Genomic DNA, 17,018 nt, shown 5'->3' with positions numbered 1-17,018 from the left:
GTTGGCCATGCACATCAGAGTCTCCAGAAGGATCTACTGGAGTGGCTAAGCAGAAACTGAGTTGACAGAGGACTAAAGATGGTTTGTGTTTCCACGGCTGGCGTATAAAGAGCTCACACTAGGCACCGAGACAGCTCTGCCTTACTTACATACTGGGCACGGCCACAATAAAGACCGGTCGGTATCACCCTTTCAGAGCACACAACTGATTACAAGTCGGAGAGGCAGCCCAGCAACTCACAACCCAGAACTCACATCCCTCTCCAAGGACTAGGGCAGTAACTAAACCCCGCAGCAAGAGTCAGAATCAGGAGGAACTTGCTCAACACAGCATACAATGAAAGACATGGTTGGTAGGCATCTCTAATAAACATAGCCTAGATGGTTAAGTAGGTACAAGGACACTGTCCTGAGGAGAAAAACAGAAGGCATTAAAAAAAGAAATGGGGCTTCTGAGATGAAATAGTATCTGCAATGAGAGATGTTATCGGGGGTTAGAAAATGTTAATGATTAATAACGTAGGACACAACAATAAAATTCTAAAATGAGGGAAATGTGCTATCGGTGGCCCATGGGACAGTACCAAGAAATATAGCAACATTTTATAGTTGAAGAGACACCTAACACCTAAAAGATTTTCCAGTGAACCCACAGATTCAAAAAGCCCAACGAATCCCAATCAGAGTAAAAACCCGGAGAACTGTGTTGGAAGCATGTGGTCGACTGGCTGGGCAGCAGAGCAAAGAGAAAGACTATCTCAGTCACCAGGCACTATGCTCAGAGGATAAAGACGGGAACAGCACTGGACGCCACACTGTTAGAGACAACAGAGAGTCATCCCTGAGAGGGCAAAATGCCAGCTTCCAAGCCTTTACCCAGAGAAGCATCTAGAAAGGTGAAGGCAAAGCCAAACCATAGTGAGGAGCGGCAGCAGCAGCAGTTCTGGCCTGCAAGGACTGTTAAGAAGTTTTGTCCCGCAGAAGGAAAATGGTACAGAGACTGGTCTGTGTAAGATGGAAGGAGGACTTGGAAGCAGCATCAACCTGGGTCCCTGCAACTGACACATCTGCCCGTTTAAACAAAACTACAGCGTAAGCCTCACAGCGTGAGTAAAATGCTCAAACTATGACAGGCAAAACAGAGTCACCTTTGCCGAGGCTCTTCCACCGTTACACATGCAAATGAAAACTGTAAACCTTTAACACACCACGGTAAGGCCTGGGGTGAGCAGCAGAAATAATACAATAGAGAATATGGGGAATAAAGCATAGGAGAATAAATGACAGACTCACAGGACAGAAAACCCCATCTCAGTCCCAAAGAAGACAAGGCATGGCAAGGACGCTGTGTTCCCTTGGAAGAGCAGGCTGCATAAACAGGGAGAGGAGCAAAACAGGAGGACGGGGTCAGAAACATCCACATCAGATGCAGCATTGGCATCTGTAAGACACGCACTGACACATCTGCATGCACGCCATCTATCTGAAATCTGTGCTAAATACACAGACACCCGTGGGTTAAGGGAAGGGAGAGAACTGACAGGCCAGGCAGATTTTAGCCAATGAGTGCCCGATGCCCTACGTTTCTCACACAGTAACTTTGGAATAAAGAAGAGACACACTTCATAAAGCAAAGTGGATCAGTTCATTCAGGACATAACAGCATGTCTAAACCTAACATCACAGCTTCACAATATATCGGAGTAGGTCGGATACGGGTCAACAGAGTAAGTTAGAACTGGGGAATTCACTACTCCTCAGTTGACAGAACTAACAGACAGCCGTCAGTAAAGACTTGAGCACCTTCAACCGAACTGACCCAACTTAGAGTCACCAGACAACAGAGATCTGCAACAATCAAGAACAGGCCATATTTTGGACCATATATTAAACAGACTGAAATTGTACTTCTCTGACAGAATTAAACTAGCTATCCATAATACAAAGATTACCCAGGAACCCCAAATACCTGCAAAACAATCAACGTATTTCTAAACAATGTATTGAAGAGAACTGGCAAGGGAGAGAAGCTGAGCGGAGGATTGGGAGCCACTGTGCTCTGCAGCAAGTCGATCAAAACAGAACCTACAGATGTGCTAACTGAACGCAGATGGAAACACAACTTCCCAAACTTGTAAGCTACAGCTAAGCAGAAGAAACACGAGTAACAGATTCACCTCAGTATGTATTTAAGCTGAAATGAATGGCTTTGGTAATTAAATGATAAAAATGAGTAGTTCCTATTCGTCATTGTGTAAGAAGGAATAATTCACCACTACCTGTTGAAAATACCCCTCAAAACCTAGAGACTGAACCCATGGGAACCCCACAGTCCTCAATCTACCAGGAACATGAATGTGTACCCAAACTCCAATGTCACACCAAGGAGTTATTGGGGCTCTGTAAGTGACTATGGCACAAGCCCTCCAACACAGGCTGACCCAGCAGGCTGCACGTGACGGGGCCCAGAAGCCTGAAGACGGGTGTGGGAGTGTAAGCAGGGCTCCAGGCAACAGCTCAGCATGACCAGAAGCAGAGAGCAGAAAAGCCGAAAGGTCAGGCGTCAGGCTCGGCAGGTTACACAGAATCCAGTTCCCTGCAGATGTCACCAAGTCAGGAGCTTGGAACATGATTATGTGAGGCTGGAGGAAACCACAGATTCAAGTGCTTCAGTGGGAGATCCACTGTCTGTTAATAATGTGACAGAGGTCATTTCTCTACTCCCCTGGCTCCCTCTTCTCCTGTATGAACGGATACAACCTCCCGGCTGCGGGGGTTGGGGGTGGGGGGCAGCTGCATCAGCCCCATCAGGATGCCATGTCGGCATAAATGTAGTTAGAGGTGCCGAAGGAGTCAGGAAGCCAGGTAGGGAAGGAGGACGACTGATGACTCCTTAGTGATGCAGACGCTAGCTGCGTGTGCAAAGACGCCTAGCAAAAGAGGCAGGTTGCAAGTAACAAGAACCCCAACTGGCAAGCTTGCAGTGGAGTGGAGGCACCGAGAAAGAGCTCCTGTAAGGTGGGCCACAGTGACTGACTCAGAATGGGAGGAAGTCAGGAAGGAGCAAAGGAGACGTGAATCTAAAGCACAGAGGGTGGCTGAGAGAATGCTGACACCTAAACAAGGCAAAAGGAGCTGATCTGGGTGCAGAAAGTTAGGATATTCCTGAAGGGACCTCTACATGTTTAAAGGGGTGCGCGTGGGGGTGGGGGTGGGTGGATGATTATGTACTAAACCTAGAAACTAGTACCCTGCGTCCTATGTATAATACATAAACACCACTCCATCAAGCACCACGTGGGACTCTCGGGCCCTCCATCCCTAGCTTCAGTTAACTCCATTCACACCGTGACTCCGTAAGGCCGCAGTTCCAGAATGACATGAATTACGACTCCACATAGCACCACTGACGGACGTTCTGCTGCAGACTATAATTCGTCATGGAATACATTTTTGGTGCTAAAACTGGTAAAGCCAAAGAGTGAAGAATAAAAAAAGGTCAGCACAGAAAAGAGAAGAATCATTCCTCACTCTGCTGGGAATAAATAAATAAATAAGAAAGGAGGGAGGGAAGAAATATAAAAAATGCAGCCAACCAAAGTCTAGTCATCTAAACCCAACAAACACCCAGAGAAGATACTAATCTGGAGTAAAGTATAGCTATAAGGGCTGAGGGCAGGTCTCTATGAACACACCACCGAGTCATTTGGAATTCACTCCCTGAAGTGACTAGGTTTTTATTCACCCGTGTCACAAACATGGCCTTGAATAGATAAATCAACAAACAGGAAATCAGCCTTGGCTTAGGTTCATACTCTTTCCTGTGATCATCCTTCAAAGTGAAACTGGATTAGCTACGGTCAGTGTTCTAGTCTTTCTAGGGGAGAAGCTCTGTTATGTGAAAACCATCTGATGGTTCTAAGCACCAGACACAGGGCTCGCACACAACCTGCTCCTAAGCCCGTCGCAGGAGGTGTTCAGTGGCAGCCACTGGAACTTCCAGCTGACACACATATTGGTCCAGAATCAGTTTTTCAAAGCATTTAGAAACACTAGCTCATGGCCTGGGAGTAACTTTTCAAGGTCTTTGCTGCGGTGTAAAAAGCAAATCTCCAAAGGTAATAAAAGAGGGGAGGGAGAGGGGAACATCTGGACAGGCTCCAGAGAACTCACCCGTGCAAAGTCAAACGCGTATCTGTAAATGAGCTTAAAGTTTGTTGTATCGTTTAATAATGATCTTAAGTAATCCAAAGTAGTTCTGAGTTTTTCTGTTGTATCACATCTAGGAAACAGAATAAAGGTAAATTACAACCTGAGTGTTTTTTTTTTAATTGAAGTAATTAACATAAAAACCAAAAGAATAAAAAGCTGGAGACGGGACTGTGTCTATAATGACCAGTTGCTCTCTGTACTTTTTAATAAATGTTGAAGGCATAGAAGAGTGCCTACACAGCAACCCAGCACAGCGTTACACACTCCCCTTCACACTGAAGCTCTTCTCACGTGTGTACACGTGTACTGTGCCACCTGAAAGCCTCAGTGACATTTCCCATCAACCCTGACACCAGTTCAGAGTTCCGCGAGTGTCTACTTCCTCAGCTTGCAAACAGCCAGCGCCGCCTCTAGCTGCTCTACAGAGCGCCTTCGTAGTTGCTTTTAGAGACCACTACAGTTGTCTCTGCAGCGTGTCACTCTGTCAAGCAGGTTCCCCATGATCACACACATAGCTGATGGGAACATGGCACTGTGTGTCCTTATGTCCTTTCTGGACATACCATGAGGAACCTTGTCACATCAGGCTGAAATTAACTTGTATTAATGCAAGGAGGGATATGCTCCAAATTCTCCATTTATTATTTACTTCTGTGTATTATTTACATGTGTGTGTACATGTGGGGGCCGAAGATCAGTTTCAAGTACCACTCCTCAGGTGCTCTACACCCTGTGTTTTGAGTCAAGGTCTCTTATTGGCCAGAGATCTACCGAGTGAGCTGGAATGGCTGGCCGGTGAGCCCCAGTGCCCTGCCTGTCTCTGTCCCCTGTGCGGGGATTTACATGTACACACCACTATTCTTGGCTGTCTCTGTCCCCTGTGCGGGGATTTGTGTGTATATACCAGTCCTTGGCTTTTAACATGGGGTCTGGGAATCAAACTCAGACCCTAGCCCTGTACAGCAAATACTTTGCCAGCTGAGCCTCCTGCCCAGCCCCAGTGTGCTCTCCTAGCTATGGAACACTAAGCAGCCCCTGGCTGCCACCTTAAGACTGTGACTGCCCAGTTCAACTTTTTTTTCAACTTGCTGTTTTCCTGATGCCTCAATTTATCCTTAAGTCGTCTGTACATAAGCTTACAGATTAGACATTCTAGTGCAGAGACACTGATCCTGCCTGTGACTTGGGGACGTTCAGGTATATCAGTGAAAGCCCTTCATGTCTTCTGCTAGTGCTCTTCCACGGCCCCTAATAAGACACCTGTTCCGGGGTCCTAGCCACTGCAAGCACCTCCGCCCCAGATCCCCCATGCCTCCCCTAGCAGCAAGTGCAGCAGGGCTGGATGGCCACTGAACACCTCCCCTACCCAAAGCAGCTTTACCTCGCTGCTAGGCTCACATTTGAAGACGCAGCACACGGATTCCTGATCCTCCATCCTCCTGTGAGGAGCCCCGGACAACACTGTTCTCACTCTGGGACTTAAGAGTTGCCATTTCTTTTAATTTGGTGTGCTCATCCATTGTGGATTTGAGTCTCTGCAATGGGGACTGTCCAGTTTGGGCAGTGGCCCTTGAATCTGGCTGCATCCTTCTCATGTGTGTCCACCAATCTCTGCACACTTCCTCCTTCCCTGGCACAGAATTTCCTAGCCCCCATTTTGTTCTTTCTCTGCTTCAAACTTGAAACCAGCTGTTTCTCTAGGGAGCCCTGCTGATGACAACCTGTTTTTGCCAGTAAGTAACAGTGTTTACCTTTGATGAGGAAGCACACTAATTAGGTATTTTTATAAAATAACTTTGGGTTTTTTAAAAAGATTTATTTATTTTATGTATATGAGTACACTGTAGCTGTACAGATGGTTGTAAGTCTTCGTGTGGTTGTTGGGAATTGAATTCTTTTTAGACTTATGCTTCCTTCAGTCAACCCCTCTTGCTCTGGCCCAAAGATTTGTTTATTATTATACACTGTAGCTGTCTTCAGGTGCACCAGAAAAGGGCATCAGATCTCATTACGGGTGGTTGTGAGCCACCATGTGGTTGCTGGGATTTGAACTCAGGACCTTCAGAAGAGCAGTCAGTGCTCTTAACCGCTGAGCCATCTCACCAGCCCCACAAATTAACTTTGTTTGCAACATGTAAGCCTTAAAAAATGAGAACCAGGCTAACAAGATTGGGGGGGGGGGGTCACAGTGCTTGTTACACAAATTGGTGACCTGAGTTCTATGCCAGGAGCTTACTTAACAGTACCAAGTCCTCCTCTGACCTTGTAATGAATGGTGCACTGAAGTTGCTGAGAAGTTGGCTCTAGGAAGAGGGGTGGACTGTCCTCTGGTCCCAGTCCCATCCTGCGCAGCCCCTGATCAAACCCACTTAAGTGTCATCTTTGTCAGGGGAATGGGCTGCCTTCCCAAGTGAGGCAGGGATTATGGAGAACACTGAACAGCAGGCAAGGTGCCCTTAAAGAGCGCTTGAAGGCAAAGCTTTTTCCTCACAGAAGTTACTGTGGTTTGTTTACCCAGTACTAGGAAAGTGTCTAACGGGAGGGGACGGAGGGGTGTGGGAAAGGCTGGAAGCTCGGGGTGGAGGTAGGGAGCCCCACTGGACTGCCTCGGCCTCTCCAGTGGGTTTCCAGCTGCTATTCCTGGACTGCCCAGTCAGGAAGCAATGCCTTAGTAGGGCTTCCCAGTCAGTGCCTGGGGGATGTGTGAGCTCCTGACATAATGACTTACTTTCCCGGTGGTTTTGTTCTTTTCCTTGGAAGTTCAGCGAGGGGGCTCAGCTCTGTCAGGAACTCTATCAGGCATGCCACTGGCTGCTTTAAAAGGGCTTCCACAATCAATTCTGCTGGATAGTTTGAGCCTTCAGTTTGATGTTTGTTACTGACTATAGTTATTCTTTTACTTTCATTTGCTATGATATACTTACTGAACTCACTCGTTCAAGGCCAAAAGAAGAGCTATACACGCCTCCCACAGCCACTGTGAAAACTTTATATGGAATCCTACAAACAACAGAGGCAACCTCCTACCATGGGAGAGACCAGGCTTGCACCCTCGACAGCTCTTCGGAGCTCTCAAAATTGGGGTAGGGAAGGAAAAGAGTTGAGAAGCTGCGAGTCTAACTATAGACCTAGTGTCAGAACCCAAATGAGGATGGCAGAGACGAGTAAAACACTCTCGACAGCATGGGGGTAGGTATCCTGGGACACAGGAGTGGCAGCTGGCTTAGGCTTATTTGGCGTTGGTTGTACTATTGCAGAACCAAGACCCCAGTAATTAAAGAAAAAGTAATAATGTTACTCGTACTGAGGGAGGGCTTGGAGAGGGGGCAGCTTGTCCATCCAAAGCCATGTAAGGCTCCTAGTCGGCACAAGAAAGGAAATCTAAGGGACACATCTAGATGGGCTGTTCAGTCCCAAGCAACAGATTCAGGTGCAGGAACCTGAACAGAGAGACCTGCTGGGAGAGAACAGAGTGTGTGGGGGTGCTGGGACACAACAGTGTGTGAAAGCAAAACAAGACCTGTGCAGGCCTGGGTGACCTTTCTCCTAGAGAGAGACACCTGCAACTCATGGCCAACTGTGAGAAGTGAGCAAGTCTCCTATACTAAATGTGATCAAATGTCTACCCAAAATTCCACTTTGTGTATCCAGTGGTACTGTTCCATCTATCACAGGGCTCTTTGTAAAGCCAGAGCTCATGCCAATAAGAAGACAGGGCTCAGTCGCACTGCCTGGAACAACAGGTTGCCACCTAGTGGCCACCCAGCAAAGACCCTGTCAGAGGGAAGGGACAATAGACAAACAGAGGGCTTTCTGGAAAGTGGCTGTATTCCCACCTCACACTGGGTAATCACAAGTGTATTATACAGGTAAGTCTCAAAGCTCAGTGAGTGAAGCCCACTTCCAAAAGCTTTCCCCACGGCCCTCCACACCACCATCCCTTCACTTGGCCACCAGAGCTTTACACAAACACTGGCTACCGTTCTAAGCCCTCCCCAAACTCAAGGCCCTTCTAGTTCTGACAGATCCCCACTGTGGGGTAATAACCGCCCTGAGAAGCTGTCTTTTCACCACCAAAGGTTGGACTGCTAGTCTGTACCTGTGTCTGCCCCTCTCTCTCACTCATGCACGCCACCAATTTGTGTGCTGAAATCTTAATTCCTCAAGGTGACTGTGGGCATTATGCCGAGGATGGCTTTACCCCAGGCACACAGGGAAGAATGCATTACATTCAAGGGTCATTAATAACAAAACCACAGTAAACAAGGGCAAGGGAGGATGCGAAGTAGTTAGGAGGGAGATGGGTGAGGGTCACCAGGAGAAGATGGGAAGAGTAGTCAACTGTTAGGAGCAAAAGATATACATGCTTCATAAGATTTTAAACAAGCAAGTTAAAAATATTTTTAAATTTTTGGAGGTGAATTTTGGACTGAGTCACGAAGGCAAAGCCTCTGTGAATGGAACTAATGTCCTTAAAAAGCAGCCTAAAGAAACTCATTTGTCCTAACCAGTGGGTGAGCACACAGCCATAAGGCACTCTTTGACAAGCCAGTTCCAAGCGGTCCCTAGATTCCAAAGCTGCTGGAGCCTCGGCCTATAGCTTCACCCAGAACTGTAAGCAACAAACTTCTGCTATATCAATTTAAATAAAGTAAAATGTGTGTCACTGCATAGAAATGCAGGTTTTTATCATAGGCACATGGGTTCCAACTTGAATCTAAAGTATTTAACAGGACATATTTAATAAAACAAAAATGACCAAAACCCAGGGGAGAGATCTCAAACAGAAGACAAACTAAAAAGACAGACCACTTCCATTTCAGTCCACACAGCCACTTCCCTTTGAGGTTTTCTGTGGACTAGGTAAACACATCTTACAAGCACAGGACTTAGTGATTCAACTAGCAGAATGACTAATATTTCTGAACTTTTAAAGTATTATTTCTAAGTCCTGCCCCTAATGGACTTTGACTTGGTGACAAGTCACCTTCATGGTCAACCTGGCTGCACTTAGAATCACCCAGGAAGCGTAACTCTCAGTGCCTGCTGAAGGTGTTTCCAGAGAGATGACTCAGGGGTGGGCACCCACCACGCTGAGTGTGGGCAGCAGCACCCCCGGGGCTGGGGTCCTGAATGGGACCAGAAGGAAGGATAAAGATGACAGTGTGGTTCATATGCATCTGGAACGAATTTATAGGAGGAATGTGGAAGAGTTTAAAGCTGCAAAGCCTTCAAGGCTAGCAAAGTTCATAAGCAGAGCTTACCCGGCAAGCCTGGTCAAAGTGTGGAAGACTAGAGTGCCAAGGAGGCACATAGGAACTCACCGGCTCTCAGGAGGGCACGTGGGTGGGGGATGGAGCTTTGGGAACTGGACTGGAGATCAATCATATTTGCCAAGGAACTGTCACACGCCTGTTCATGTCCTAAAAACCTGAAGGCTGAGTTCAAAAGTAGTGGTCTATTTTGTCTATTTCAAGACAGTGTAAAATGTTCAAGCTGTGGCGTGGCTCACGTGTGTTCACCTACGTTTATTTACAGTCAAGAGAACAGGAAGGAAGGAGCGTGAACACGGCTAGAGGTGAAGAGTAGCCACTTTGGCGAGGGTTCAAACCATTTTAATACTGGGATCAAGACCACAACTGAGCACTGCTGACCAGCTGGAGCTGTACAGAGACACTGCTCAGCAGAACCCTCAGCCTGGGTCACACTAAACACACTTCAAAATGCAGCAATGCAGACTCACTCGAAAACTCTTATTTGGAGAGCGACTGATTCAAGTGGCACCAGGAAGGAGGCCACCTAGGAATCCTTAGGAAGGTCCTTCCCCAGGTTCAGGGGCTGCTGCAGCTCTGGTCAGGTTGTGTTTAGAGCTGGCAGCACAACTTGGCACAGGTGCTATTTTTTAGGCATGCACAGTACAAGAATTACGGAGTCAGCCAGGCGGTGGTGGTGCACGCCTTTAATCCCAGCACTCAGGAGGCAGAGGCAGACGGATTTCTGAGTTCAAGGCCAGCCTGGTTTACAGATTGAGTTCCAGGTCAGCCAGGGCTATACAGAGAAACCCTGTCTCCAAAAAACAACAACGACAAAAAAAAAGAACTACGGAGTCATGGAGAGAGAACTGCCAAGGTTCCCTAAGGATGCTGACATCAGGCAACATGTAGTAGAAAGGAGATTCTGCCCAGAACTCCGAGTGGGCAGTGCGTCACGCAGTGGAACTAAAGCCCGTGTTATGATATAGATTCCGAAATCCCACAGATGGCAGCCAGGAAGGTGGGCATGTTTACTGAGGAACCTTTGCAAGTACAAGGAGAGCTGGCCCGAGAGAGACACCATTTGTTCCACAGGTGACAAGCAGAAGGGGGCGGGGGGTAGCATGGCTACTCCAGCCCAGTGGAGCGCAGAGAAAGCCATTTCGAGCCCTCAGATCCTGGGCACGGAGCTTCAAGGTTTTGTGTCCATTTAGGGTTTCTGGTCTCACTTAGGCTGATCTTTCCTGCTATCCTCCCAGTTCCCTGTTTTGGGAATCAAAGTGTTTATTCTATATCATAGTACACTGGAAGTATGTTTCTTAACTTTCTTAATTTCACAGGGCTCACAACTAACCGACTGCCTTGACTCTCAAAAGAGAATTTTGGACATCTAAAAAGTGTTGGAACCCTGAGACTATGAAGACTTTTAAGTTGGTCTAAATGCATTTGGCATTCTGAGGTGGCCATAAGCCCAAGCAAAGTGTCCACCCAAGCTCATGTTTGAGAGCTTCCTCTCGAGCTAGCGGCATGGTTCTGAGGGGCTGTGGAGCTCTCGGGAAGTGAGGGCAGGCTGGAGGAAGCAGACCTGCATGCCTCTGCTGCTAGGCCTTCCCATGTCAGACATCTACTCATGGCGTGTGCCAACATAAACCTCTCCTCTCTCTGAACTGCTTCTTGCATTAGTTAGTTTTCTGTCATTTTGATAAAAGGCTTTGATCAAGGTAAGTGAAGGGAAGAACAGGTTTATTCTGGCTTACGATTCCAGAGGGCTAAGAGTCCATCCTGCCGAAGGCACAGTAGCAGGCAACGGGCAGCTGGCAAGCTAAGAGATCGCATCTCAACCACAAGCAAGAAGCAGAGAGAGAAGTACAAGGTGAAGCTATTTGATCTCAAATCCCAACCCAGGGATGTATTTTCTCAAGCCAGGACACACCTCCTCATGTCCCCAAACAGTGCCAGCAACCTGGGGACCAATTGCTCACACTGTGGAGCACATTCTCATTCAAATCACCACACACTTCTTGTCAGGATCCTTTAATGCAAGTCCTCATAGTGTAGTGACCCCCCCCCAGCCATAAAATTATTTTATTGTTACTTTATAACTGTAAGTTTGCTACTGTTATGAATTGGATATAAATAGCTGAGATTTCCAATGGTCTTAGGCAACCCCTGTGAAAGGGTTGACACACCCCCCCAAGGGGTCATGACCCACAGGTTGAGAACCACCCAGATGAATCTTGTTCATGAGTTTTCTTTCCCAGGATGTGGGAACCGGCATATCAGAGCCATTCAAATATTTCCTAAACAGTTGGCTAATCTAGGGAGGCTGCAGGAGGGCCCTTAAAAACTTGACATTGTATAACACTTGAACCACAAAGAACAACAGTTGTACCCTGAATGATCACCTCCAGGTTGAATAAGAAAACTAGTCTCCAGACTTTAACACACAGCAGGTCCTTCTGCCCTTCCAGTGGGTCGTACATCGCCAAGCCCTGGACTTCTAGATTTAGGTCACAGCCACCAGCAGTGACTACACTACATCACAGAACAGAGCCCACAACCAAGAGCTTCAAGGAGTCCTATGTCCCCTACAATGGAGACACTGGCTTCTTTCAGGACATGTAGCACTCAAACACAAGACCTGGTGTGAATAAGAAATCTTGTGAAGATAAATGTCTGGCAGAACCCAAGCCTATAAGAAAATGAGTACCATCCCTTCAAGAACAGATGAGCGTGGGCCTTTGAGCACAGGCCTGAGAGATGGCGCTGCCTCTGGAGAGCTGAAGGAAATCCCCACACGCCACGTATCCACATCTGTCCCAAGGACACTCTGAGCAGCTACGAAATTCCCTTTCTGACAGCAGCAGGGAAAGCAATGAGGCAAGGATGGGTCAGCAGGTTCCAACGTGACAGACGCCATTACACCGGCATTTCACAGGCCACCACCCCACAACTGTAGTGCACACAGACAAGAAATGTGTCTCTAAAAGGATGGTGACGTCTGCCTATCAGTCCTCTGCCACAGACGATGCTGTTGAGGAAACTGAGTTAAAAACCATGTCTTAGACTTTCTTCCCAGCCTTACTCTCATGAGTCACATATCACTCTCCCTAAGCCCTCAGTTTCCCCATCTGACCAATGTTCAAAATTAAGCCGAGCTGTCTGTTTTCACACTGTGAGGTTCAAACAGGAAAACAGCAAAGAGAAGACACAATGCGCACAGTGCAGGCTGTACCCACAGAGGCACAGGGACACCAATGAATCCATCATGGTTTCAATAAAATTATGAAACTATTTCAGTTACAACTTTAATCCAATAAATTGTAAGTCTGTTATTCTTAGTTATGCGGCAAAGAAAATGATAGAGTACTCCTGGCTCTCAGACTGAAGCTAACTAGCGCTTCCTCTTGGACACCTTCTGAATCATGCCCTCTCCCAAGGTGCTCCTTCCCACAGCTCCTTCCCACAGCTCCTTCCCACAGAGCAAAAGAATTTTTTTTTTGAACGAAACTCTAAAGTAAGAAAGCACTCGTGTATGCATGCACACTCGCGCACACAGACACACACACCAAGTAAATACATAAAGCTACTAATTGTTCTTCTTAGTCTAGACTAAGGGGGTCAACACAGTTAATAAAACTGACTGGATAGACAAAATGTAAAATACACAACAAATTTTTAAAAGAAAGAAAATATAAAATAGCTAAATTCTTAAAGCACAATTATATACTACAGTAATAATGTTTGGGATATCTGTGGCTAAATAAAATGTACTAAAACTTTATATTTTTAATGCCGCTGTTATAAAATTTTGCTTTACATACGTGGCTCACATGCATGGGAAAAGGGAGAATCATTTCCTCCCAGAGCCACTCCTGAGAAATACCATCACTTTCTTTACCATCGCTTTCTTTGCCACATGTTCAACTTATAAACACTTCATTCACTAAGCTAGACCGTCATTATCCTCAGGATGGGGTGTGGTCTTCCCGTGTCTGACCAAGGGAGGCTTGCTACACTACCAGGCTTCTCTTCTCTCACACACCATGTCCTAAGTTCCCAGGAGCCAGGTGCTACCAGAGGAGATTGGAGAGGTCCCTCCTTTACTGTACCCATCTTCCACAGCCCTCTACTAACCACCCGAGACCCTCACAGCCCCGGACTTACTGTAGGGAAGTCATTCCTTTCAGCCACTCCTGTAGAGTAAAATAGCCCATGTTTTGTGCATCCAATTTCCAAGCTAGGACAAGCATAACTACCTGTTAAAAGACAGAGATACAGCAACACATCAGACCTGGGCAATTAGCTACTCCCACGTCCTGCATGAGCTTCAGCCCACGTGGCCCAGTCACCGCAGTGTGAAGGGTGGCTTCAAAACTGAGTGAGTCTGGGTTTGACAAAGATAATAGAATAAAACTAGTGATAAAATTATTTTTATTTTAAAACATTAAATTTAAAAATCAGTGGTTTTTTTTTTTTAGATTTAAAGAGGTCAAAATATGATTGATAAATAAAGGTAAAAGAAATGTGATTTATAAATTAGTGGGCTACTAAGAAGTTTCTCTCCCAAAGGGCACACTATACGGTCTTCACATTATGCATAGTACATTTTCTCCTAGCTCAGAGGTGTACTGCAACTCTGATGTGTTAAAATCAATTTACCCAGGTAAACCAACCACATTCTTAACTGACTCTGCGTATTATCAAGCTTGGTCTCTATTCAGTTCTGTCACAAAGGCCAAAAGTAAATGTGAGATCCACACGGATGGTAGCCCGGATAGGGAGAGCCCAGGCGCCTCAGGCCTACACTAACAACTGCAGGCCAGTAAGGACTGCCAGTCAGGACTGCCAAGAGCAGGAGAAATAGTCTTCTCTGGGCAAAAGTGTATGCGCATGCACGTGCACACACACACACAAACACACACACACACATACACACATACAAAAACACACAAACACACATACACACACAAACACACATTCACACAAACACACACACACACAAAAACACACAAACACACATATACACAAACACATATACACACACACACAAACACATATACACACAAAACCACACAAATACACAGACACACACAAACACACATACACACACAAACACACAGACACATACACACCAATTAATGAAAAAAGGTCATGAATTTTACAAAGCAAAGAGGATGGGTTTTGAGGAAGAAAAGGGAAGGGAATCCTGTTTTAGTTTTTCTACTAATTTGTATCTAGTTTGTAACAGATGTACTAGTGTTTTTAAAGTTTTGCATAAAAACATGGTTAATAAGCAGCTAAAAGTGAAGGAACATGAATTTACACACATGAATGCTCGTGCACGCACACACACGCACACACACACACAGTTAAACAGCTACAGTGGACACTCATCATCCTGGGGTTAAATCAGTGAGAAAGCTATGTGTTTTTAAGGACTCCCACCCCTTAGTAAATGAAAGGATATTGACTTTTATGGGCCTGATACAATCAGGAAGCAGGGAGTGAAAATATCTTTAAAGTGCTATTAGCAGAGGTGAAAAAGGCTTTACAACCAACCACTGCCCTGACTGTTGCTCTGCTTGCTTTGCAGGCCGCAGCCTGAGGACACAGTACGTTGGGGTTTATTAAACAGCACTTGTCACCTCAGGCTATGAAATACCACCGCTCCCTCTGTGTCGACAGAACTGAAGCATGCAGCACATACTTGGAAACAACCCAAATCTGAATTTAGTCTTTTAGTCCCCCACATAATTTTACATATCAAGACTGTCTCTTCCTACAGAAACAGAGTCTAAGGGTTCCTAACTGCCAGCAAAGATGCCAGGAATAGCTGCCTTTTCTCGAGAGCTGTTATTGGTGAGGAGCTTCGAGCACTTTCCTTTTCCAGTCAGAATCAAAGCCGGATCATCTCACATGGAGGCAGGCTTTTTGCCTCAGTGAACCGTTCAGCTCATCCCTCAGGTCCGGCACCCTAACCCTGAACTCCACTCTCTCTCAACTGCGGCCGCCTGCCCCCTCCCATCTCCTCTTTGTCCCCTTCCTTTCTCTAACCCCTGCCAGGCCAACTCCCTCCCAGCCTTGAGCACCAGTCATCTTTCCTGCACAGCAGAGCCACCGTGTGAAACACCGATGACCTGCTCCCTGCAGCGTTTAGACCAAGGTGAATAATTTACCAAAATACTGGAACTAGAACACCTTAAAATAATTTTTAAAAATTTCAAAACAAAAATCCATATGATGAAAACATTCTAAAGGTCCTTTAGAAAATGTAACTCTTCTCTTGGAGACACTGTGGGGAGGGAGCAGCCCCAAGGCAGGAAAGGCAAAGGGGAAATGAAGACCAAAAGGTATAAACCCACTCCCAGTTTTCGTTAGAAGCACAGTGTACACCATGGGCACCAGATGCCTTTAAAAGGGACAGTCCCTTGAGACCTCCTCCAGACTGTCACCTCCCTTAGGACCTGCCAGGTTTGCTGTACTGGCAGCTAGAGGAAAACCAACTTGCATCATTTATGAACCAGGGCACATGTGTCATTTTTCATTTTAGTGTAACATATTTATTATATGAGAACAAGATAGACTATTTAACAGTTGTGATGCAGAGAACTAGGCAAAAATAATTAAGCATATATAAAATAATTCTAAATTCTGAGGGAAATATTTAGTGCATTTACACTAAAAATCAGTCAGTTTTTGAGTTAAGTTCAATTAGAAGTGAAAGACCTGTGGGAAATTTATGGTAATTACCACCTACTCAGCCCTTTATGAATAAGTATTTAAAATCTGGAGCTCTTTATTAAGCGGGAACAGCTACTGAGGGGGATAAAGGTACAGCACAGGGTGACTAGTACCCACTATTCATCTGGCACTGTGGGTACGCATGCCCACACCCTTCTTATACATCAGAATTAATCACTTAATGTACAAGAAACCAACCCAGTAAATGACCAGGCCAGGCAGTGGTGGCGCACGCCTTCAATCCCAGCACTCGGGAAGCAGAGGCAAGTGGATCTCTAAGTTTAAAGCCAGCTTGGTCTACACAGCAAGTTTCAGGACAGCCAGGGCTACATAGACAAATCCTGTCTCTAACAAAGAAGGGGAGGAGGGGGGGAGAGGGAGAGAAAACATTCTACTTATAAATCAAACTAGAATTAGGACATATTTCTCAGATGGCCTCACACAAGCCAACACACAATTACATCTTGTTTTATGGCTTTGTTTGGCAAAAGACAAACAGAGGCAAGAAAGAAAGGCCGCTGCACACTGTCCTAAAGGCAGACTTACGTTTTCTGGTTCAACACCAATGTCTTCACAGAACTTCTCCATGCCTTCGGGACCTACGGCATCCTCAGTTCCTGGAATGAAATGCAGTGTCCCGTGAATTAAATTTGGCACACTATCAAATACACCTAAGAAGAAGGAAAGGCCCCAACTAAATACTCAGGGGAAAAATCAAGTACAAATTAGAAAATATTGGATTGAGCCCTTCAGGATTAAACCTTTAAGGAGTCTACTTTGGACTCTCTCTGGACTCATCAGTGTGCCCTT

General features: G+C 46.0%; 1 protein-coding gene across 18 annotated transcripts in view; it reads right to left on the bottom strand.

Annotated features, from left to right (window-relative positions):
• Positions 1–17,018, bottom strand: part of Dcun1d4 (DCN1, defective in cullin neddylation 1, domain containing 4 (S. cerevisiae)) — a 79,785-nt gene that overhangs the window by 12,466 nt on the left and 50,301 nt on the right. For 17 of the 18 annotated variants that reach the window (XR_376792.3, XR_003955569.1, XM_006503626.3 and 14 more), the window contains 3 exons: positions 16,755–16,825; positions 13,632–13,723; positions 4,174–4,282 (listed from right to left, as the gene is read on the bottom strand). Coding sequence is in view for 15 of the 18 variants with exons in the window: in XM_006503626.3 (XP_006503689.1) it covers positions 4,174–4,282; positions 13,632–13,723; positions 16,755–16,825 (272 nt within the window). In the remaining 3 variants the exon portion in view is untranslated. The remainder of the gene's footprint in view (positions 1–4,173; positions 4,283–13,631; positions 13,724–16,754; positions 16,826–17,018) is intronic. The other variant, NR_153313.1, reaches the window with a different exon arrangement.

This window comes from Mus musculus, chromosome 5 (genome assembly GCF_000001635.26).
Source record: "Mus musculus strain C57BL/6J chromosome 5, GRCm38.p6 C57BL/6J".
NCBI classification, from domain to species: Eukaryota; Metazoa; Chordata; class Mammalia; order Rodentia; family Muridae; genus Mus; species Mus musculus.
This window is presented reverse-complemented; position numbering and strand designations above follow the sequence as displayed.